This window comes from Macaca mulatta, chromosome 1 (genome assembly GCF_049350105.2).
Source record: "Macaca mulatta isolate MMU2019108-1 chromosome 1, T2T-MMU8v2.0, whole genome shotgun sequence".
NCBI classification, from domain to species: Eukaryota; Metazoa; Chordata; class Mammalia; order Primates; family Cercopithecidae; genus Macaca; species Macaca mulatta.
Genome location: NC_133406.1, coordinates 11,525,027 through 11,550,251, shown reverse-complemented (window position 1 = coordinate 11,550,251; position 25,225 = coordinate 11,525,027). Strand labels below are relative to the sequence as shown.

Sequence of the window (25,225 nt, the reverse complement as noted above, 5' to 3'; positions counted from 1 at the left end):
AGTGGATACTTCATGGTCTTGTTTCAAAAGGGCTGAGGAGTGGAGGAAGCCCTTCAAGTAAAAAGGAGTTTGGGGTTGGGGAAGTAGGGCACATCTTCATATTACACGTTTTTATTTAAAAACAAACAAAAAAAGTAAAAAAGTAGAAGAAATACAACCCTTGTTTTCTGCCTTCTGATTTCTACATGGAAATTAATCCTTCTGTATTTGTTTTCTGGAGAATGATTCTGAATATTCTCCATACGCTTTCTGTGAAAATGTCAGCCTAGCATTCATTTCTAGTAGATGTGCTTTCAGCAAAACTTGCTCTTAATGTCTCTGGTGTGCAGTCATCTGAGATTTCCCATTTGTTCCAAGGTACTTGGAGGACTGATTTGGCTTTGAAATTTACAGCTAACACTCCCTGAACTTGGCTGTAGCCTTTACATGTTTAGCGTACATCTTTCACAATATAATGATTTCCATGCTTCATTTAACTTGATTCATATTAAACAAGTAAGCTTGGGAGGTGGGGGTGGCTTAAAAAAAACAAAAGATTGGTGCTTACTGTTTTTGGTATTCTGCCTTGTTTTTGTTAAATCACTTTAATTGGCCCTTTAATTATATTACACTGAGCCCTCGTTTCAAAGGCTCATCTGGAATACCTGCTTAGGAAAAATGTGGGTCAGATGGGAATGAAGCAAAAACTGAGCTGCAACTTAACATGACAATTCCGCAGTGCAGCCAAACACTGTCAATGTTTTGTTTATATCTTTGGTGATTTGATGCAAATACAATCGACAGTTGGCCGGGATCTTTGTTGTTTTGTTTTGTTTTCAGAGGTATTTTAAAAAAAAATTTTGCTATCAGGAAAGCGAAGCCTAAACTGTTAGGTATTTTATTACTCTCAGTGTCGTTTTATTCTTTTTTATTTTATTAAAGTATGTAGTTGCCAAAATAAAACTAAAAGCTAATGACTATAAAAGTATGTTGATATTTTGTAAAGTGAGCATATTAACTCATTTGTTTAACTTCATATATATTCCTCATGAGCTAATTTTATAGGATGACTGATGGCACAGAGAACGTGCATGGTAAAGAAAGGAGGTAAAAGCTACATATACCTATTAAACAAATAAATTGGAGGAGAAAAAAATCTGTTGGCTGATTATGGCAGAAGTTTCTCATGATGTTTGAGAAAGTAGAATGTAATATGGAGATATCTTAATATGAGCAATATGTTTTTTTGTATTAATATACTAATATGACTTTTTCCCATTTTGGTGGCTATAAAATTTTACTGAGTCATTTTAGTATTTTTTTATTTACTTTAACTTTTTAGAAATCAATCTGAAATTTTACTTGAAACTATTCAGCTTCTGATTCATGTGAATTACATTTGATTCAAAGGCTTTGTTTATTTTTAACCACAAAAAGGTAATAATTCATATTAGCCGTTGGTTGTCCTTTGTGTACCTAATTAAATTGTATTAATAAGGTGAAATGAACATTGTTTGTCAAAGTACACTTATTTACTTTTAAATATATCTCATTTTTATATAACGATTTGATTCTTAGTTTCTTTGTCAGAATGTACTACACACAGAAAAATAGTTTTATAAATTATTGCTGTTACCATTAATTCATATTGGTGAAATATTCATGATATCAATAGTTTTATCCATTATAGTTGGCTCAAGTCCATGAATTTCATAGATATTCATATTTATTTTTACTGTACAAATGATTTGTTGTTCAAAAGAGGTGGAAATAAAAAGGTTCAGGTGAAGTGAGAGTTTGTAACTATAATTTGGATGGGATTATTAGCCATTAAAAAAAAATTCTAAGCTTCAAATCCTTTTTTGTACAAGGGTATAGAGAAAAGAAAGTAAAATAAGTTACAGTTTACCTCTGAAAATAAACGTGAACAAATTGTCAGACTACTTCAACAGATGCAAATGCATCTCCATAAGTTTTCATTGAGATCACAGATGAAAGCAATTCTAGAAGAAATCTGCATGGGAAGAAAAAAAATAGAAAATAAAGAGGAATGATTATGTCAATATTATCCAGCTTCACACATTAGTAGAACTTGTCTATAAGTTTTTATGGGGGAGGACCTCCTTCCCACCTTCCACCTTTCAAAAGTAGTTCCTCGTTCCGTGAGATATTGCTAGAAAGTCTACCATTAAAAATTGGTTTCCAGAAAGTATCAGTCCTCTTTGGAAATGCATGTATCCCTCATGAGGGTAGCAATGGTTCCAATCAATGATTCACAGGTGGATATCGAAACTTCAGCATGTGTATGGCCTCTGTGGCTGCTGGATGGGATCAAGGCTGTTAGAAAGTGAAAGAAGATTGTGTGCTGGCTTGTGCTGGGTGACCATGGGCCAGTTGTGGGTAGTGAGAAGTAGTTGTGGGGAGGTAAGGAAGTACAGGAGACTAGGCTCTTCATCATGTAACCTGAGGCTGCCTCCAGCAAACTGTTGAACTTGGAAACTAGACTATGCTAGCTTGATTACCTGTTGGTGCATTTGAAATGTATTGGGAGCTTTTTCTTGAAAAATTAAAAAAAAAAAAAATACTTTCCAGGTCAGGAGTGGTGGCTCATGCCTGTAATCCCAGCAGTTTGGGAGGCTGAGGCAGGAGGATTGCTTGAGGCCAGGGGTTGAAGAGCAGCCTGGGCAACAAAGAGAGACCATGCCTCAAAAAATAACAAAAATAAAAATCAAAAACATAAATATATGATATGTAAAATATATATATTAACGTTTTGGGTTTTTAAAATTTAATTACATAAATATATCTATATATATTCTAAAATAAAAGAAAATGCTTTCCAAATAAGAACTTACATCTTCAGCTGTGATTACAGTTTATAGATTTGCCTATTTAAATGTCAGAAATCTGTTAAATACTATGATTTATATGAGTTGTTAAAAAAAAAATTCCCACATGGCTTCTTTATTAAAAAACAAAAGCTACAGTTAATTGCCCATACAACAGTTTTTATTTAAAATGGAACAAAATTTAATGTCCATAAATTTAACTTATGAATGTAAATTGAAAGACATAGACCAGTAATTTGTCCTAATTGTTATAATCTACTCAAAACAAAACATTTGTAAAACTTTTGTCTACAGAAAAATTACCTTTTTTTGTCTATAGACAAATTACAGTTTTTTTTTTTTTTTTTTTGAGACAGAGTCTTGCCCTGTCACCCAGGCCAGAGTGCAGTGGCACAATCTCAGCTCACTGCAACCTCTGTGCCTCAGCCTCCCAAGTAGCTGGGATTACAGGTGTGCACCACCATGCCCAGCTAATTTTTTTGTGTTTTTTAGTAGAGATGAGATTTTGCCATATTGGCCAAGCTGGTCTTGAACTCCTGGCCCTAAGCAATCCACCTGTCTTGGCCTCCCAAACTGCTGGGATTACAGGAGTGAGCTACCACACCTGCCTATAGATAAATTACTTATAATATATGGGATGTATTGTAGTAAAATAGAAGCAATTAAGCTAAAGCCAACTGAATTCAACCTTAAAAAAAGTTATTTATTGCTGTAATATATTAATTCATTAAACAAATTTTTACTGAATGCCTATCATGTGTTGGTCACTATTCTAGGTGCTGGGGGGTCACTGCGAATAAAATGGACAAACTCCCTGCTTTCAAGGAGCTTGCCTTGTAATGATGCCAGTCGTAGCCCAGAGTAGTAGTTTATTTTTAAGAGAATTTGTAGTTTATTTTCAAAAGCATTTATTTATTTTGAGATGGAGTCTTGCTCTTGTCACCCAGACTGGAGAGCAGTGGCGTGATCTCTGCTCACGGCAGTCTCTGCCTCTTGGGTTTAAGCGATTCTCCTGCCTCAGTCTCTCAAATAGCTGGGATTACAGGCACCTGCCACCAAGCCTGGCTAACCTTTGTATTTTTAGTAAAGACTGGGTTTCACCATGTTGGCCAGGCTGGTCTCGAACTCCTGGCCTCATGTGATCTACCCACATTGGCCTCCCAAAGTGCTGGGATTACAGGCGTGAGCCACCGTGCCCAGCCTTTTCTCACATTTATTTTTAAGAGCCTTTTCTCACGTTTTAATAATTCATTTTGTAACTTAGCATAATTACCTAGTGAATGTTCTTGAGTTGAAGATGCATTTATGTTTATGTTAATTTGGTAAATAAAATTAATTATTTCAACAACTATATATGAAAAAGCTGTTATCTGCTGGGAACTGTTTTGAGGATAATGGCAGTTAGAAAAATGAATCAGAAACAGATCCTGACCTCAAGGTATAGTCAATAATGGGGAATACAACAGTGACAGAAGAATGGAAGAAAAGCAGTCATAAAATAGGCTTTGTGCCAATCTCAGTAGTTAAATAGAATGAAATACTGTGTTTCTGTGTGGAGCAGGGCAGTACTATTGCCCTTATATGTGTGGGTTGAAAAGTTAATATTTTCGACTTTGTATTTCTTCCAACAATTAAAACTTGTACCTGTTTTATTATGATAGTACCTTCTCTCTCCAGCCTAGAATATAGAAGCAGTCTCTGCTAAGAGATCCTTGAACTCTAGGGAAATAAAATGCAATCAGATTTTAGATGATTATATAGCTGAGATTTTCTTTACTTTCTAGTCTCTATCTTATTTAAAGGCTTCCTAAATAATGTAGCTAGGAACGGCAATAAGGAAATAAATTACAAATACATTTAAATTTCCCTGTAGAATAAGAAATAGATAGTATCTGAAGGATACACTGATTTATGAAATAAATATTACATTAATCTAATATTTAACAGTTGAAGAAAAATGAGGACTTCACAGGAAGAGAAATCTCTAACATATTTCAATAAGTAACCAATATTTTGATTTAGACTATACAAAAGCTTCAGCTATTAGGAACACAAACAATGACAGGTTCTTTTCATCTTTGAGAGACAGGTAAGTTGTCTCATTTCTGTCTTATTGGTGTAAAAATGAAAACACAAAGATTATGTGGCTTTTCCTTCTGATCAGTTATTAGCTAAAGTGAAAGGAACCCCGGCTTGCTGTCTGGTACTTCACCAGTGGTTACCACTGTGGTTTATGGGACAACAGCAATGAGGTAGGGCCAGAAAATGATGTTTACAGGGATTTTTATGAAAAGGCCAATTATATACAAATGTCTTTGTCTCTGATTTGTAGTTACCAGCTGACAAGTGGATACAAGCCCGCCCCTATGGACCTGAGCTTTATCAAACTCACCCCGTCTCAAGAAGCAATGGTGGACAAGTTGGCAGAAAATGCACACAATGTGTGGGCGCGGGATCGAATCCGGCAGGGCTGGACTTACGGCATCCAGCAGGTGCGTGGGAATGAGCTCCACAGCATTTGGTCTGAGACTTACTTAAGTGGGAATTAGCATAATTTGTAACAGGAAGGATTAAATAATGACTATTTTAGAACTCGTATCATATAGATCACACACAGTGCACATTTGGACTAAAACACCTGTTTAGTGCTAGACTGAAGAACTTACATGAGGTTAGCTCTGACTGTAATAGCGAACACATGTGAGGCACATGATGAATAATATAATACTACATTGGTGACTTATAATATGGTTTTGTGGTATTTCTCTCTCTGAGACTGTGTTTTAGGAGAAACTTTTGAAATGTAAGAACATTGGGATAAAACGATAATAAAATGGGTGCACCATTCCTTATTCACAACCCCTGGGGCCACATACATTTCAGAATTCAGTCTTTGTATTTGGTTTTCAGAATGGTGATTTGAGGATATATTACATGTATGTACATAACAACCTTGGTAGGGCAGCTGACTTCAAATTGCAATTCATTCTGCACAAGGGAGGCAGGGTCATACCAAGAGGGGTAAAGACCATAAACAGCCTCGCATCAGTTCCGGTTTCACCGCTGAGTTACTGTTGCAGATCATTTTGTTCCAGGCATCAGTAGATATTCAGGTATTTGGGTATTAAGGTATTCAGGATTAGGTATTCAGTACTAATTTGCCTGAAAGAGGAAAGGAAGAAAAGACAAGACAGTATTTCTGGCTGGGCGTGGTGGCTCACACTTGTAATCCCAGCACTTTGGGAGGCTAAGGTGGGAGGACTGCTTAAGCCTGGGAGTTTGAGACCAGCCTGGGCAACATAGTGAGAGACTGTCTCTACGAAAAATTTAAAAATTAGCTGGGCATGGTGCACATGCGTGTAGTCCCAGCTACTCAGGGGGCTGAGGTGGGAGGATGGCTTGAGCCCAGGAGGTTGAGGCTGCAGTGAGACTCTGTTTCCAAATAATAACAACACAACAACAAAACAGCAACACCACCACCACCACAGTATTTATTCTCTGGTTTACCAGAACAACCCCTGTCTGATTCCATAGCTTTTTTTTTTTTTTTTTTTTTTTTAAACCCTTGGGAGGTGTGGTGGGAACATCCACAGCCTCCCAATGCCTGTTTACATTAAAGTATTGAGAATTGATTACACTTCTTGAAATGTGGAAACTTGAGCAAATACTGCAACTGGTCTCAGGGAGTGAATGGAAAGAAGTAACTTGCAAAGTGGCATTGCCCTACACACTTGTAGGAGTTGATGCATCTCCCCCATCGCATGGAATTGAGTTCTGTACTCTGATATTAAGCATCCTTTTGCCAAGATAGTAAGATAGCCCGCTCTCTCTCTGTGTGTGTCAACACATTTTAACCACAGTTTAACATTGGAGCCTCTTTTACAATAGACAAGTTATGAGTTTTATAGTCATTTTAGTGCCCCTGGCATTGCTGGGTTTCACTGGTTGATGGATTCAACACATTGCATATTTTTCAATTAGGGACATAGAAGGGGGATCCATAACACGCTGGAATTTTTCTGAAGAAGGGAAAGCAGCCTTAAGTTCTTCATTGACTGAAAACCATGGGGGGGGGGACCAGTACTAATTTGGCTCTTCTTGGAATAAAACCCTGTCCATGAACTGTACTTGCAAATTGGGTGTTCTCTACTATTGTCCTTTGCCATGTGAACGTGGCAGATGGAAGTGGTTAGAGATCACTGAAGCTGTTTTTTGTTGTTGTTTTTCCTTCTTATGGAGATGGCCTGCTTTCCATACAGGTGCTTATTCATTTGATTGAATCTTTTCTATTGATAGTGTTTTGGTAACTTTGCAGCCTGGGAAAATGCAGGGATTGTGGAAGGGTCAGGTTTTCTCATGGAATTTTAAGTTTGATGTATTTGGTAGCTATTTATTTTTAAAAGCCCTTGGTGTTGCTTAGACATCTGCACCCAATTTTTCCCTGCAGGACGTAAAGAACAGAAGAAATCCTCGCCTTGTTCCCTACACTCTTCTGGATGACCGAACCAAGAAATCCAACAAGGACAGCCTCCGCGAGGCCGTGCGCACGCTGCTGGGGTACGGTTACAACTTGGAAGCACCAGATCAAGACCATGGTATTTTGGTTTTACTTTCCTCCTCTTCGGTTGCAAGATCATGTAGTAGTTCTTTAAAGCCAAATAAACGAATAAAAGGGGGAGTACTAAACAAGGTCCTCTAGTCTAGGTGTGGAATTTCATCCAAGTGGCTTTTCTTCCCTGAAAAACACCTGAGGGGTTAGACCCATCTCTCAGTGGGGTGGCTTAGGATGCTGATGATTCTGTGGGCGGAGAAAATGGGCCTATCTTCCTCAAGCGTCTGAGATCAATAGGTACTTCCCTGATTATGATGTTGGACTCCGCCCCAGCCCACCAGCCCTCTTCCAGAATAGCTGAGTTTTGCAGATTTGGGAAATAAGCCTGTAGTGGAGGCTAGTGTTTTACAAAATTCCACCTTCGCCATGTACACACACATGTACAGGCAACATTGAATTAATTAATGTGATATTTTGCTTTAAGGGAAACACATTACAGTAGGTACTCAATAACTATGTGTTGAACACAATGGATTTTTAAAGGTTCTGCAAAGAATACATTTTCCTTAAATAATACCTTTGAAGAATGTAGTTTAGGCTGGGCGCGGTGGTTCATGCCCCTAATCCCGGAACTTTGGGAGGCCGAGGCAGGCAGATCACGAGATCAGGAGATCGAAACCATCCTGGCTAACACAGTGAAACCCCATCTCTACTAAAAAAATGCAAAATTTAAAAAAAAAAATTAGCGGGTGTGGTGATGGGCGCCTGTAGTCCCAGCTACTCGGGAGGCTGAGGCAGGAGAATGGCGTGAACCCGGGAGGCGGAGCTTGCAGTGAGCCGAGATCGCGCCACTGCACTCCAGCCTGGAAGACAGAGCGAGACTCAGTCTCACAAAAAAAAAAAAAAAAAAAGAATGTAGTTTAGATAGAATGAGCCACTCTTTAATCCTTTGCTCCTGCAGTTTGAGTTAATTTAATACCCATTTTCAAAACATTGAGAAAAAAGAAATGAGGGTTGTGTGCTTCATCATAGTGCCTATAATTGTTGATGGAAAGTTTTAAAAATGTATTCCAAATGTATTCCAGTGGCTCATATTTTCAGTGCATTACCCGTACATAAAAGTGGATCTTAAATAATAATGATAGTTAATATTTATATATTAGCTATATAAGTGTTTCTAAGACTTTTACAATTATTATTTAATCCTCACAGTAACTCTTATGAGGGCGATACTTGTATTATGCTCATTTTATAGATAAGGAACCTCAGATTCAGGGACTTCTGTGTCTTCCCATTTAAAGTGGCAGATGTAGGATCCTAATCATAGGCATCCTGACATATTTTAGTCCTTTGAATTGAGCAAATACATACTTAACATCTTGACAGATCTTATCAGTTACTGGACTCTTCTATTGGCTGCAAATTAAATGACATATCCACTTGTTAGCAATAATAATAATATCCATAATGCTAACATAATATCTATCTTGAGGTTAGCTTTATAACAACAGAGATGTGGTACACTCGTTATGAATCAGATGCTGTTAGGTGTGCAAAATACCAAGAAGATTCCTGTCTCAAAGAGTATATAGTCCATGTAACCACTGGGAAGAAAGTAAACAATAAAAGGCTTGTGAGGCAAAAATTGGCAATCAGAAAGACTTCTAAAATTCTCTGATATAGAATACACCCTGAAAGTTAATTGGTTCTAAATAATTATGTTTTTAAATTGAAATAGAACTTACATACAATAAAATGTACACATCGAAAGTGTTCAGTTTGGTAAATTTCGTCAGTTGTAGAAACAAAAGGAACCTCTACCAAAAACACCTCCAATGTTTTCTTCGTTCCAGAAAGTTTCATTGTGTTCCCAACAAAGTAACCACTTTGTAAGTTCTATCATTACACATTAAGTTATAGCAAATAGAAATAGAAATGTAACCTATAAAAGCAGATGTTATAATTATAATCACTCTAGCATGTATTTTTTATATCTAGTTTCTTTTGTTCAACATAATGCTTTTATGATCTTGCATGTTTCATGTATATCACAAAATCTGTTGCTCAGTGGGATTCCTTAATAGTAATAATTTACCCTTTGTTTATCCATTCTCCCATAGATGGATGATTTGGGTTGTTTCCAATTGTAGGTGATTATGAATAAGGCTGCTATGAATATTCATATACAAATCTTGGTATATAATTAATCTTTCATTTCCCTTAGGCTAAATACCTAAGAGTATAATTGCTGAGGCATATTTTCTAATTTGTGTTGGCCTTTTTACTGAATTGCATTTTAAAAAGTGTATTTTGGATAGAAGAACCATGCCAGGTATGGAAAGGTTTTCTTCCATTTGTAGGTTGCTTTTTCATTTTCATAATGAGGTCTTTCAAAGAGCAGGCATTCTTAATTTGAAGTCCATTTATGATTTCTTTTCCTTTACAGTTGGGGGTTTTATGTCCTAGGACATCTTTGCCTATGCATAAACAAAAATATTTTCTCTTATGTTTCCTCCCAGAGTTTTATTATTTTAGCTTTTACTTGCAGGTCTATGATCTAAAGTGAGTTAGCTTTTGTGTATGAGGTAAGGTTAAGATCAAGGTTCATTTTTTGTACAGATGAATATCCAACTGTTCCAGCACCATTTGTTGGAACAATTATTCTTAGCAAATTAAATTACCTTGGCATCTTAGTCAAAATCTATTGAACACATAAGTCAGTCTATTTCTGGACTGTATATTCTGTTCCATTGATCTGTGTGTCTGTCCTTAAGCTAATATTCCATTGTCTTCATTTTTATCACAAAATAAATCTTAAAATCAGGTAAGGAAAGTCTTCCAACTTCTTTCATCTTTTATAAAGGTTTTTTTATTCTTCTTTTGCATTTCTACATACATTTAGATTCAACTTGTTAATTTAATTTGGATGGGATTACAGTTGAATTCATAGGTTGGTTTCTGAAGAATTGATATTTTAGCCTTATTTAGTCAACTGATTCATGAACATGGTACATTTGTCCATTTATTTTCATCCTCTTTAGTTTCTCTTAGCATTGCTTTGCAGTTTTCAGAGTAGAGGTCTTATACATTGTTAGATTTATCTGATGTTTTTGATAATATTACGTGAAATTTATTTAAAGTTTATGTCATTTCCCAAATGTACATGAATATGAGATATATAATTGGTATTTGCAATATTGACCTTATATCCTGTGATTTGGCTAAATTTATATGTCAGTTCTATTTTTTGTGTGTGTGTGAATTCAGTGGGATTTTCTATATACACAATCATGAGGTCTGCAAAAACTAAACCTCACTTTTTCTTTTACAATTGTTATAGCTTTTTTGCTTCTTGATTTATTGAACAGGTAAAGAATTCAGAACACTGTTGAATAGAAATGGTAAGAGAGGTTATTCTGCCTTATGGGGGAAAGTTGTGATGTTTCACCATTAAGTATGATGTGAAGTATAGCTTTTTATAGATATCCTTTATCACATTGAAGAGATTCCTTCTATTCTTCATTTGTGGGTGATTTTATCATAAATAGGGTCTTGAATTTTGTCAAGTGCTTTTTTCTCCATTTATTGAACAGATTATGTATTTTTCTCCTTTATTCTGTGGATATCATGACTATCAAGTGATTTTCAAATGTTAAACCAGTTTTCTATTTCTAGGATAACTCTCCTCAGTCATGGTGCATTGTCCTTTTTTACACAGAGCTGTATTCTATTTGTTAATATTTTGCTTAGAACTTTTGTAGCTAAGTTTATGGACAACACACTGCTGTATAATATTTTTCTTACAATGTCTTTGTTAGATTTTGATATTGATGTAAAGATAGCTTCCAAGGAAATTTTCTCTCCTGTTTTCTGAAAGAATTTGTGTTAATTCTATATTATTTCTTTTTCAAATATTTGATAGAATTTATCATCGAAAGCATGAGCATGGAGTTTTATCCTATAGGAAAGTATTTTATTATGAATTCAATGTATTTAATACCTTGAGAGCTATTTAGAGTTTCTATTTATTCCTGTGTCAGTTTTGATAAATTACGTTTTATAGTAAATTCGTTCATTTAATTATATATAGGCATAAAATTGTGCTAATGTGCTCTTATTATTCTTTTAATGTCTGTAGGATCTTTAATGATATCCCCCTTTTCATTCCTGATATCGGTAGTTGACATTTTCTCTCTTTTTATCCTGAGCACTCCTCTAAGGGATGAATTTATTTTATCAGTCTTTTCAAAGGTTAATTGATCTTAAATGTATTTTTGTTTTGGTTAAAATTTCAGACATGTATTTGTTTCTCCATATGACCAATCATGGATTATTATGAGTGATCTGCAGTGGTTATGCGTGACTACGTCTTACGTTACCTTAGGAGCGCACAGCATTATTGAGTAGCACTATGGCATCCTATGGAGAATGTCAATGTTCAATCACAGTGTCAAGAGATCCTGCTTTCACAGCTTTGAAATGACCTATGAAATGTACTTTCTAATGAACAAATGTATATATCAGGCTTACAAATATTCACTAACATTGCCTTGTGATGATATAGTATTTCCAATAGAGTTTTTGCATACTTTCAAATATTTGATTCAACCACCCTCTTTAGGCAAAAGAAGGGTGTAATAATCAAAGAGTTCTTGAGCTTCCCTCTAGCTTTATAAATCTTTAACATTGTGCATCCGTGGAGGATGTAGGTAGCAGTGATGACAATCAATATATTTTTAGGTTGGAAAGATACTTATATAATGATAATGATAAAATTTGGGGGAAAAAACTCACACATGGTTTTATAGTCTGACACATCAACCATTTGATTTCCCCAGGTTTTCATTACTTTACACATGAATATTTATATTTTTGGTATCAATAGTTTTAATAGGGATATAATTACCCGTTTTCCTTCCGCTACCCCACTCTGCTTAATATCAAACATTTTGAAAGTTATTTACTCTGCATTTAGAAGGAACTCTCACATTGCTTTCCTGATACTCATTGAAAATTACAAAGAGAGAATGCCTAAGTCTGGTGACTCAATTCTAAACTTATAGATAATAACTTAAGATAATAATAAATATCTAAAGTTATAGATAATAACTAAAAATAAGGGAAAACACTACAGCTCAGAGAAATTATAACCTTGAGTCTTCAAGAAAAGAGTTAATTATGGTCAGTATCCAAGAAAAGGAGTACATTTTCCCCTGTACATAGAGATATGCATTACAATGCCAGACAGAAAAAAATCAATGATGGTTATATTTTAAAGATATTGTCACTTAAAGGCATAAACTATATTTAGTGATACATGACACATTTGCTTTTAGAGATAACTTTACTCCAGAATGATGCCAGATAAGTAAAATGTTGAGATGTTATTCTGATGACATACAGTGTTTTAGACTATTTGTAGCTACTACATATTAATAATTTCATCTTCTTAACATCGTTGTGGACAACATAAGCTACCTTATGGGTACCTACTTTCTTCTGAATTGTGTGAATTTTAAGAAGAAAGAAAAGGAGACTGTATTTATAAAATGTACGCTGCACTTCATTTTACTTCCATATTTGCAATTCTTCTCATTTCCATTTTTAAAATTTTATTATTACTATTTTTTGAGACACAGTTTCGCTTTGTCTCCCAGGCTAGAGTGCCGTGGCGCAGTCTCAGCTCACTGCAACCTCCGCCTCCCCGGTTCAGGTGATTTTCCCTGCCTTAGCCTCCCGAGTAGCTGGGACTACATGTGCTTGCAACCATGTCCGGCTAAATTTTTTTTTTTTTTTTTTTTTTTTTTTTTTTTTTTTAGTAGAGGCGGGGGTTTCACCATATTGGCCAGGCTGGTCTTGAACTTCTACGTTGTGATCCACCCTCCTCGGCCTCCCAAAGTGCTGGGATTACAGGCGTGAGCCACCGCGCCTGGCCACTCCATTTTATTTTAATACATAGATATGGAACATCTACTGTGCCTACTTCTGGGAATTGAAAGATGAATAAGAGTTTTTGTCTTATGTAGCTCTCAATGTAGACAGGGAAAATAGACTAAATTGCCACCACTACCATACAATGTAAGTGTTAAGCCCAACAGTCGTAATACAGAGAGTTTAACTCAGCCTGGTGATATGAGGGAAATCTTTAAAGAGGAGGTATATTAGTTATCTATTTCTATACAGCAAACTGCCCCTTTCCCTCCCACCAAAAACAAACAAACAAACAAAAAAAAAACAAAACAAAAAAAACAAAAAACCTCTCAGTGGCTAAAAAATAACAAACATTTGAAACATTTGTTATCTCAGAGTTTTTGTGGTTTATGAACGTGAGTGACAGGTGCTTCTGCTTCTGGATCATAGTCTCTCTGAGGCTGCTATTAAGTTGGCCAGGGCTTAAGTCATCTGAAGTCTTCCCTGGAGCTGGAACAGTGAATACTAAGACAGCTCACTTGCGTAACTGTTGACTAAAGAACTCGCTTCCTCTCTGGCTGTTGGCAGAAGACACAGCCAGATGGGCACAGCCTTGCCACACAGAGCTCTTCATAGAGATGCTCGAGTGCCTTCACATGGAAGCTGACTCCCCCCAGAATGAAAAATCGAAGAGTGAGTACATCGAGGATGCTGCAATGCTTGTTACACTTACTTCTATTATATTCTGTTTGTTAGAAGTGAACCACTCAATGAAGCCCACACTTTTTGAATGGAGGTGTACTAACGTATTCGTGGACATATTTTAAAACCACCAAAGTAGGTACAGCCAAGTCAATTGGGTTCATGCATTTCAGGCAGAGAGGAGAGTATATGTAAGCCTTAGAGACACAAGGAGGATTGCAAATGGGAATTTCAGGGCGCTTTGCATGACCAGATGTAGAGTGGAGTTAGAAAAGTGGCAGCAGATCAAATAGAGGAGGCAGGAGTTGAAACAGATTTTTTTTTAATTAAAGAATGATTCTAGTGGCTCTTTAGGAAAAAGGCTGAATGTAAACAAAACTGGAGATGAGGACAGCAGTTTGGGGACTAAAAAAGAAGTATAGATGAAGAGTGTTGGAGGCCTTATCTTTGGCAATGCTGTGAACTGAAAAATATATTTGGCATTTAGAAGTAGAATCAGCAGAAGGACGAAGGAGGCATCTGAGATAGTGTCTGGATTGATAGATGTTAACTACATACACATTGGTTGGGAACACAGGAATGGGAGCAGATGGACATGGGGTAGTGGGAAGATTCTGAGTTTTATTGTAAACATCTTAAGTTTGAGGTGCATGTGAGACAATTCAACAAATATACCAGGATTCAATTACATATATAAATATAAACGTGAGACTATTACTAGAGAGAAACAGAGGGTTAAAGATTTCATTTTTTAAATGAAAGAAATTTGGATATTTTTACACCAAGGGAGAGAGAGAAGTTGAAAATAGAGTAAGAGGAGCTTGATGAGCTGCGGTCTCTGAGAAGGTTGAAGGGAATGAAATTCAGAACACAGGTCAAGGGATTGGCCTCATATAAAAGGAAGAACAACACTTGTTCCCCTAAGGTTAGTATGAAAGAAGTAAAGATTGAAGACGATGCAAAAACCTGTGTACAGGGAAAATCAGAAGGAAGCTGAGGGCAATCTACTGTACAATTATTATTTCAGGTTGAAATAGAAAATGAATTTATTTTCCTAAGGAGTAGAAGTCAGGGAAGGCTGGACTGGATTAGAAGTCTTGAAGAGAGCAATAAAGAGGCCGGGCGCGGTGGCTCAAGCCTGTAATCCCAGCACTTTGGGAGGCCGAGGCGGGCGGATCACAAGGTCAGGAGATCGAGACCACAGTGAAACCCCGTCTCTACTAAAAATACAAAAAATTAGCCGGGTGCGGTGGCGGGCGCCTGTAGTCCTAGCTACTCAGGAGGCTGAGGCAGGAGAATGGCGTGAACCCAGGAGGCGGAGCTTGCAGTGAGCCGAGATCGCGCCACTGCACTCCAGCCTGGGCAACAGCGTGAGACTCCGTCTCAAAAAAAAAAAAAAAGAGAGCAATAAAGATGTGTTGGGTATAGAATTCTCAGCTGACAATTATTGTTTCTTTTAGTACTCAGATATGTCATCCCACTGCCTTCTGGTCTTCATGTTTTCTGATGAGACATTGACATCAATCTTTTGGATGGTCCCTTCTGTGTGATGAGTTGCTTCTCACTGTTTTCAGGATTCTTTCTCTGTTTTTGGATTTGAACGGTTTGATTATGATGTGTCTAGTTTTAATTTCTTTGAATTTATCCCCAAAGTTTATTGTACTTCTTAGATGTATAAATGAATGTTTTCCATTAAATTTGGGAAGCTTCTGGCCATTATTTATTCATTCTTTCTTCTCTTTTCTGTTTCTCCTTATAGTCTGTGACTTTCATTATGTGTATGTTGGTATGGTTGAGTGTATCCCTTAGGCCTCTGAAACTCTCCTTATGTTTCTTCATTTCTTTTTCTGTTTTTCATGCTTGACTAATGGACTTATCTTTAAGTTCGTTGACTCTTGTCAGTGCAACTCTGTTGTTGAGCCCTCTGGTGTATATTTAATTTCAGGTACTGTGCTTTTCAACTCCAGAAATTTTGGTTCTTTTTTATAATTTGCCTCTTTATTGATATTGATGCTATTTGGTGAAGCATGATTTTTCACTTTATTTTTTTGAGATGGAATTTTGCTCTTGTTGCCCATGCTGGAGTGCAATGGCGTGATCTCATCTCACTGCAACCTCCACCTCCCGGGTTCAAGTAAATCTCCTGCCTCAGCCGCCCACGTAGCTGGGATAATAAGAACACTGGCAAAAAAAATATGCAAATAAAATTTTTCATAGCTCTGGAAATTAAAGACTGGCCAAAATCCAGGGAGTGTTTATTTGATAAAAATGTCCAAATGTTGGTAAGAACAGCAACTAGTGATGTTTTAATTTGCTCCTGCCCCATCACCCTCTCTCTAATTCCTTGGCATATTGAAAACCAACAGCCCCTCAATCGTAGTGAGAATCAGCCACCCACACGCCCCTGGAGTGGGCAGAACAGAAATGGACCACCACCATGCCTGGCTAATTTTGTACTTTTAGTAGGTACGGGGTTTCACCATGTTGGTCAGGCTGGTCTTGAACTTCTGATCTCAGGTGATCCACCTGCCTCGGCCTCCCACAGTGCTGGGATTACAGGCATGAGACACTGTGCCCGGCCTCATACTTTTATTTAGCTCATTACGCATGGTTTTATTTAGTTCTTTGAACAGATTTAAGATACCTAACTTAGTCTTTGTCTAATAAGCCCAACATCTCGGCCTCCTGAAGAATAATTTCTGTTGACTGCTTTTTCCCCCTTTATGTATGGGACATACTTTCTTGTCTTTTTGCGTGTCTCACAATTTTTGTGAAAAATTGAACATTTTAAACAATGTAATCTGGCAACTCTGTTTTCACCCCTATTTCAGATTTTGTTGTTGTGTTTATTGTCATGGTTGTTTGTTTCCTTAGTAATTTTTCTAAACTGGTTTAGTACAGACTATGTTGCCTGTCATGGGTGGCCACTGAAGTCTTAGTTTCATTAGCTTCGTGGTCAGCTAATGGTAGGACAGAGACTGCTTTAAATGCCTCGGATCGATAGGTCTCCCAGTCTTTACCGAAGGAAAGGCAATGTGACGTGAGCATGTTGGCACATGCCTTCAACACTCAACCAGGCAATTCACAATTTCACATTAGCCTTCTCTTACTGCATGTGCAGAGCCTCAAGGTCTTTCAGAGGTGTAAGCTTTTTCAGGTTTTTCCTGAATACATGCACAGCCCTGGGCATGAGCATGGCCTTCTAGAGTCCCAGGAATATGTTGGAGCTTCTCACATCCCACTATGAATATTTCATTCCCCAGCTTTTCCTTTCAAACCTTTTGGTCAGTTGTTGTTTGCCTCAACTGTTATTGCTGCCTCACAGAGCTGCAAGGCTAACAAACTGCCTCAGATGATTTTCAGCAAATGTCCTTGGAGAAGTGACTATTTGCACTGGGCAAGCTTTAGGTCAAGTGGATTAAAGACAAGTCTTACCGATGGAATTTTCCAGAAAAGGGAACATAATGACAGTTATCTGGGAACTGGGCTTTGGATGAACTCCAGCTCTGTTCTGCCCACTACAAGGGCTTGTGGGTGGCTGATTTTCACTACGATTGAGGGGCTGTTAGTTTTCAATATGCCTTGGAATTAGAGAGAGGGTGTGATGGGGCAGGAGCAAATTCAAACATCACTAGTTTGCTGTTCTTACCAACATTTGGACATTTTTGTCAAATAAACACTCCCTGGCTTTTGCTAGCCTTTAATTTCCGGAGCTGTGAAAAATTTCATTTGCATAACTTTTTTGCCAGTGTTCTCATTAATTTTGTGGAGAAGAGAATTTTTGGACGTTCTTTCTCTACCATTTCTGCTGATGTTACTCAGCAATAAAGATTAAAAATTGCTGTTTTGTGGGATGGAACAGAGAGCAAGCTGCAAACAGATAAACACATTGTGGAGAAACATTGATGGTCCCATTGAGGTTAGAGCCTGTGAGTTGGTGGTGCCAGTCTGTTCTGTGCATGTGTTTTCTGGCAAACTCAGCAGAGCAAGTACAGATGTTCTCAGTGAAGGTAGCGAAATTGGACAGTAATTGGGGTTAACAGAGCAAGTAGGGGAAAAGCTAATAAGGGCAAGAAAGTATGGAAAGTTATACAGGTAAGGAAGGGAAGAATGAAGGAATCTAATGAGTTTGAAGAGTGAATGTATAAGAAAATGAGAAGACAAGGAGGAAAAAATAGGGATCACACGATCTCTGTATTTTAAGAATTTAGAGACAGAGCCACTGACAGTTGTTTGACAAGGTTTGATTTTACTAAAGTTATGTGAACAGTGAGCAACGAGAATAGAGTGGCATATTCTACAGTAGAAGCTGAGATTAGGTTTATTGTTCACCCTATGCCAGAATTTAACAGCATGCTTCATAGTAAGGACACAGGTGATCTGTATGGAAAAGACATAAGAAGAAAGATTAATTTTCCAATGGGAGGAATCAGTAAAGGGAGACACATCTTCAGAGTTAGATGTTGAAAGGATCGGGAATCAGTAAAGGGAGAAAATGTCTTCAGAGTTAGATGTTGAAAGGATCAAAATTTCAACAAGTAGAGATTAGTGTCAGAAAGGCTATTGGTACTAGAAAGAAAGTACATCTGATGTGGTTAAGTATAGAAAGAGTTGAGGAAGGGTAGATGGTCCACTTAGGATAAAATATAGGGTACAGATGGGAGAGAGAACAACAGACATAGATGAAGATAGAAGGATTAGGACAAAATATGGAATATCTTGCAAACTCAGCTAAGAAATATGGTTAAATTTGTATAAAGAGTACCAGCCCCAGGAAGTTTTAAAGCAAGAGCTTGATGTGTGATAACAGTTTACAATAGCAATATAACTATGGCAACAGTGGGAAGGGACAGATTGGAGGGGGCAGTGCTTGGAGATAGACCAGTTGGGAGGCTTTAGAAAAATTGTTTTTTTGAACAGGGATGGTGGGAATAAAAAATAAAAGATAGATGTTGAGAGATTTTATAGCATAAAGCAAAATCAGTCTGATTATCACTAAGATGAGATTAAAAACATTAATTTAAAATAGTCTATACTGCTGTTGCTGACATTTAAAAAAAGTCAAGGGCATAAAAAGTTGAATCAAGCCTTATGTAATTAATCAGAATTATAATTTATTTTCTCTTAGGAGAATGCTTACGTATTGCAGATAAAATGTGAACTCTGTATTTCAGTTGTAGTATCTTTGGAGTATTGCTGTCAATAATATTTTAAAGCATGTGAAAATGGAATTTATTCTTATTTACTACAAGGTTTAATCAAGATTTGAATTGCTTTATCCAAAATAATACCAGAAGGTTGAAAGGATGGCTGATTAATACCAATAATTTAAAAAAGTATTATCATTAGTCCTAAAAGATTCTAGATATGTATAAAATTTTAGCTTTTCCTTATATCTTCTTGTAACTTATGATTTTAATGTATAGTTAGATCTTGACTGCCCTCTAGTGGCATATATTTTTTTAGCTGTCTTGTTTGGAGAGCAGAGTGTATGGTTACTTTAGGCCTTTTTAGGCCCTAGTTAGGTCATTGGTGGTGTGTCATGCCTGAGAGGTACTGGGACTTTTCTCAGTCGTTGGCCTTAATCTTGAGGTGTTTGTTAATAATATAATTCCTGAATTGTTTCTACTTTGAATACCAACAGACTTCATAATGTATGACAGGATTATATCTCCCAACTATTCATTTTTAAATGTCCATTATTATTATATTCATTATAACAGGATAAAAATTACTTGTATAACACACTTACATGAGCTGTGATTGCCTACCAAACATATAAATCTATCATGTTTAAAATGGAGCGAAGCATAAGGGTGTTTGGGGGAGGGTTCTGTGTCTTTGACAGGATGCTCCCCTGTCTGGGTATTTGTCTGGGCTCCTATATCCGGAGCCCAGAAGAGTCTTTGTTTCTAGATACAGTTTGGCAGTTATATATGGAGCACTTACTTTGTGGCTCAGGTGCTTGATGCTACAAGGTGTGCAATTTGTGAAAAATAATTTCCAAATGTTTGGGTAATTTATAGCTCTTATTTAATATCTCTTAGATTCATTTAGGGAAGGGTACAGGCATGTTTTAAGGAAACAATTTAGCAGTAATCTGTTTTTGAGGAAATATTAACTCTGAATAAAAATTTGACTTTCCTGTTTATTTAGTGTTGCAGCACTGAGAAGTAGTTTCTTTTTTTCTTTTTCTTTCTTTTTTTTTTTTTTTTTTTTTATGACACAGTCTTGCTCTGTTCCGCAGGCTAGAGTGTAGTTGCACGATATTGACTCACTGCAACCTCTGCCTCCCGGGCTCAAGTGATTCTCCTGCTCAGCCTCCCAAGTAGCTGGCATTACAGGCACATGCCACCACACCCTGCTAATTTTTGTATTTTTTGTAGAGATGTGGTTTCACCATGTTGGCCAGGCTGGTCTCGAACGCCTGACTTCAAGTGATTTGCCTGCCTCAGCCTCCCACAGTGTTGGGATAACATGTGTGAGCCACCTCGCCCAGTGGCTTTTTTTAGTTTTTTTTAATAGCACAAACTACCTTTAAATATCATAAAATTGATAGAATTTTTTTTTCTCTTAAGACAAAGTTTACAATCCTGTTTTTCAAAACATATTTAGTTACTAAGTAATAGGCATGAGAACTTACCCTTAACCACAGAGATGTTTCTCTCTCTTATTCAGAGACTTAAGCTAGTTTCTGAAGGGTTAGCCAGCAGGTTCAGTTAGTTCTACATTCAACAATCACCACCACCATTATCAAAAAGCCGTTATTGATCATTTCATTAATTAAGCCCATGTGATAGGGAGCCATCTCATACTACAGACGTGTTGTCTTCACTAAAAATCTAATTTTAAATTGTTACATATGACCTAGCTGTATGTGTATTGGCAACCTTTAGTGTTTATATAGATTAATTTTTTTTTTTTTTTTTGAGATGGAGTCATGCACTGTTGCCCAGGCTGTGGCGCGATCTCGGCTCGCTGCAAGCCCCGCCTCCCGGGTTCACACCATTCTCCTGCCTCAGCCTCCGGAGTAGCTGGGACTACAGGCACCTGCACCATGCCCGGCTAATTTTTTGTACTTTTAGTAGAGAGGAGGTTACAGCGCATTAGCCAGGATGGTCTCGATCTCCTGACCTCGTGATCCGCCCACCTCGGCTTCCCAAAGTGCTGGGATTACAGGCGTGAGCCACCGTGCCTGGCCTATATAGATTATTTTTATAGTTCTAATTTGATCATGCCAAGTCAATGATTGAACTGTTATTAAATTTTTGTTATGCATAAGGTCTTTCCCAAATCTTAAGGAGAGACAAATAGGAACTTGTTTCTGTCTTTCTTTCTTTGTTATGTTTTGTTTTGTTTTGTTTTTTTTCAAGACAGGATCTCATTCTGTCACTCAGGCTGGAGTGCAGTAGCATGAACATAGCTCACTGCAGCCTCGACCTTCCAGGCTCAGGTGATCCTTCCATATCAGCCTCTTGAGGAGCTTGGACTTACAGGCATGCACTACCATATCTGGCCGAATTTTTAAACTCTTTATAGAGACAGGGTCCCACTATGTTGCCTAGGCAGGTCTCAAAATCCTGGGCTCAAGCGATCCTCCCACCTTGGCCTTCCAAAGTGTGGGACTACAGCTGTGAGCCACCATACTTGGCTGAGAACTAGCATTTAACCAGTATCTAGTAACTCTGTGCCAGCTATTGGAGGCAAAGTAGGAAGAAGAGGGGCTGTAACATGAAGCAGCTCCCGAATTCTACCATTTTTAGTTGTGTGATGTTGGTCAAGTCTGCACTTTCCTCCTCTGCATCTAACTCAGATCTTAGCTGAGGTGACCACCTTCTTTGAGATATCAATTCAATGAACACTCATTCCTCTCTCCTGTGATTCCAGAGGGACCTACCTTCTCATCGTCATTCTGGCTCTGGGTTCCTCAGTCTGAGGCTTCCCCCTCTGTCTCTCAGTCTCACCTGCATCTCATTTCCTGCAGATACTTTGCCCCCTTTTGCGTCATACTGGTCCTAATGTTGGATGCTGACCTTTTTATTATTTTCCCCAGATCTTTTAAATACAGCATTTGTGTGTATAGCAGATCACAGTGAAGATGTACGCGAGAATGGAAAAATTTTGCATCACATTTGAGTTCCTTAGCCATCACCAACCTGTAGGGAAATTTTTACTATTGATACTATTGTTACTTTTCTCCACTGTTTACAACTTTCCCTTATTTCTGTTTCTCTTCTCTTCCTTGCTTCATCTTCTCTCTTCTCTCTCACCCATAAATGTCTATTCATTTCTTATGCAGAGCAGTTCAGATCTTTTTTCTTATTGTCTTCTTGCCATCTCTTCCTCCACAACCAAAGCACCAAGGCACTTTTGGGTTTTGTTCTACAGAAAGGTCGTTCCCTCCTGAAAATGAGGCTGACGGAGGGAACGCCACCAACCCTGGCAGCATTACTGAGGCTCATTCCCCAGTCTCTCAGTGCAAGCCCTGGCGCCTTCCACTTCACCCAGCTGGTCTGACAGTGGCTGATCCTAGATAAGAAAGCACTTGGTAAAATGGGAAAGAAGATAAGAAGGTATCATTATCATCATCCCAGAAGGTTGAATTACTAAAGTCATGATGTATCTTTCCTTCTGTTATTTATGTTATCTTTCCTTCTCTTTCACTTCCCCATGCAATGACCACCAGAAATCTCTGTCCATTTCCCAGCAGCCAGAGCCGAAGTGTGCAGCGGCACTGGGGAAAGGTTCCGAATCTTCCGTGCCGAGAAGACTTACGCAGTGAAGGCGGGACGGTGGTATTTTGAATTTGAGACGGTCACTGCTGGAGACATGAGAGTTGGTTGGAGTCGGCCTGGTTGTCAACCGGATCAGGAGCTCGGCTCGGATGAACGTGCCTTTGCCTTTGATGGCTTCAAGGTGAGTGGGCTTTGCCCTGTACCAGTCATCTGTACATGCTGGAGGCTTGTCTCCTCTGCTGTTCCTCTTGGTAGCATCACAATACCAGTATTTTCCACAGCACAAACATGGAAAAAATATTTCATAGGAAAGCTTTTGTCCTCATAATCTCAAAACCCTTCCCCACAACACATGAATACGGTGAAATTCACCAAGTAAGACATTGCTTTTCCATGGTTGTCAAAAGATAAATCATCTTTGTCTATCAAAATGTTAAAGATACATATATAGAGGAAAAATGCATATACATTGATACAGCGATTCCATGTCAGGAGTTTAAGCTATAATTAATGATATGTTTGTAGAAACATGTAATAGCTACAATGCTTAAAGCAGTGTTGTTTATAATCACAAATGGTTTTCATTTTCAACATTATTAGTAATTTCTATTAAGTTGGATGGAAGCTGGTCAGGTGTTTATTTTGTTATATATTTATAAATGTTTAAAGATTGTTTTACATATGTAAAATATTTTGATTAGTAATATGGGCCAGGTGCCTGTAATCCCAGCACTTTGGGAGGCTGAGGCAGAGGGATAGCTTGAGGCTAGGAGTGCAAGACCAGCTTGGGCAACAAAGTAAGATCCTATCTCTACAAAAAAAATTTTAAATTAGCCAAGCATGGTTTTTTTGTTTTTTGTTTTTTTTTTTTTTTTGAGACAGAGTTTCACCCAATACTTAGGAGGCTGAGGTGAGAGGATTGCTTGAGCTCGGGAGGTCGAGGCTGCAGTGAGCCATGATCATACCACTGCACTCCAGCCTGGGCAAGAGAGTGAGACCTTGTCTCAAAACAAACAAAAAAATAACAATAACAGTGTGTATATGATTATAGCCACAATAGGATAATAATAGTCACTTTTGATTGGTAAAATCATAGATTTTTTAAAGTCTTGTTTTTATTTTTTATTTTTTAAGTGAATTTATATTCCTTTTCACATGAGGGGGGAAAAGCTACTTTTTAACTAAGAAAAATAAAATTGGAATAAATAAGCAATCATGAAGAGATTTGACATTTGGATATTTCTTGGTGTGAAATGTCCTCTGAGGAAAGCCTTTCCAGGCTTGAAATTAGGGCAGTTGACCCACTTAGTTCTGAAACATCACATTTCCTGAATCCAGTTTTTTTTTTAAATTTCAAATAGAAAATTTTAACACTTTTTTTGGGGGGGTCAAAATTAGCAAACTTTAAACTTAAAAAATAAAATAACAGATAAAAGGTAGCTTTAGGTTTACATCTCCTGAAGATCAGATGTAATGAACCAGAGTGGGAAGTATCCTGAGGAAAGTTAAAATAACCTTTACTCCCAATCAAATTATAGGCAAGAAAGGATACTCCCGATTTGGGAACAGGCATGGGGTGGGTGGGGTTGGAAGGCGAACACTACAGCCAGGTAAGTGGGTTGGGCATTTTATGCCTTTTGATACCTGATGTAAACTTTTTAAAAAAGACAGTGTGTTATATTGAGAGGAATTATGTCATCGTTCTGCATTGGCGACTCTGTCCGGTAACATACCAATTCACAATGCAGGTGAGGCTTAAGAAAAAGTCAAAAGATTTATCTGAGAAAATAATTCACATAACTCAGGTGTACCTATAAATCAATGGAATATGCTTGTAGATCCAAAAGTCACATTTATCAAAACTGTGTTTCAAATGTACTTACAATATGAGATTTCACTTTATGTATATAGAAGAAAAGGTTGGCATCTATATTCAATTTTTGGCTTGTTACTTCAGCAGATATCCTAAGGATATTTTTAGGTTTGATTTGAAGTGTTTTTACTTTTAGTATGTCACTGAAATGCTTCTAGATTACCATTTTGTTGAAATATCTGTGCCATCGGTTCTAAGGAATGAAATTTTATTTTGAAATAGATGAAAATTACACTATCATTTTCAATGACAGATGCCCAGCTTGATTCCCTAGCTCATAATTATTTGTATTTGTGGGAGGAGAGAAAAACAAACCATATTCTGGGAAACATTCATTGTCGCAGAAAAATAATATATTCTAAAGGCATATAAGTTTTCTTTCAGCAGAAAGTACGTGAGATTAGATTTTTAAAATAATGGGCTCTCAAAATCATGAAATAGCTTTTGGATTTTTTTTTTCAAGATTCAATAATATACCATGTTAATATTAGGTAGGAATTTAGAATTCCCAGACAGTTCCATTTTGCTTAGGACATTGCAGTAGACAGATATGCCAGCTGCAGTTTCTCCTGCTGTTGTGTTAATAGAAGGCGCTGCTGTTAAGTAGTGACAGAGTGGTGGGTGG

The 25,225-nt window shown here is 37.4% G+C and overlaps 1 protein-coding gene across 7 annotated transcripts in view; it reads left to right on the top strand.

Moving 5' to 3' along the window:
* The window catches only part of RYR2 (ryanodine receptor 2), a 794,036-nt gene that overhangs the window by 502,606 nt on the left and 266,205 nt on the right, over positions 1–25,225 (top strand). For 6 of the 7 annotated variants that reach the window (XM_077998277.1, XM_077998275.1, XM_077998268.1 and 3 more), the window contains 3 exons: positions 5,161–5,320; positions 7,276–7,423; positions 22,700–22,908. In XM_077998277.1, the coding sequence (XP_077854403.1) occupies positions 5,161–5,320; positions 7,276–7,423; positions 22,700–22,908 (517 nt within the window). The remainder of the gene's footprint in view (positions 1–5,160; positions 5,321–7,275; positions 7,424–22,699; positions 22,909–25,225) is intronic. The other variant, XM_077998259.1, reaches the window with a different exon arrangement.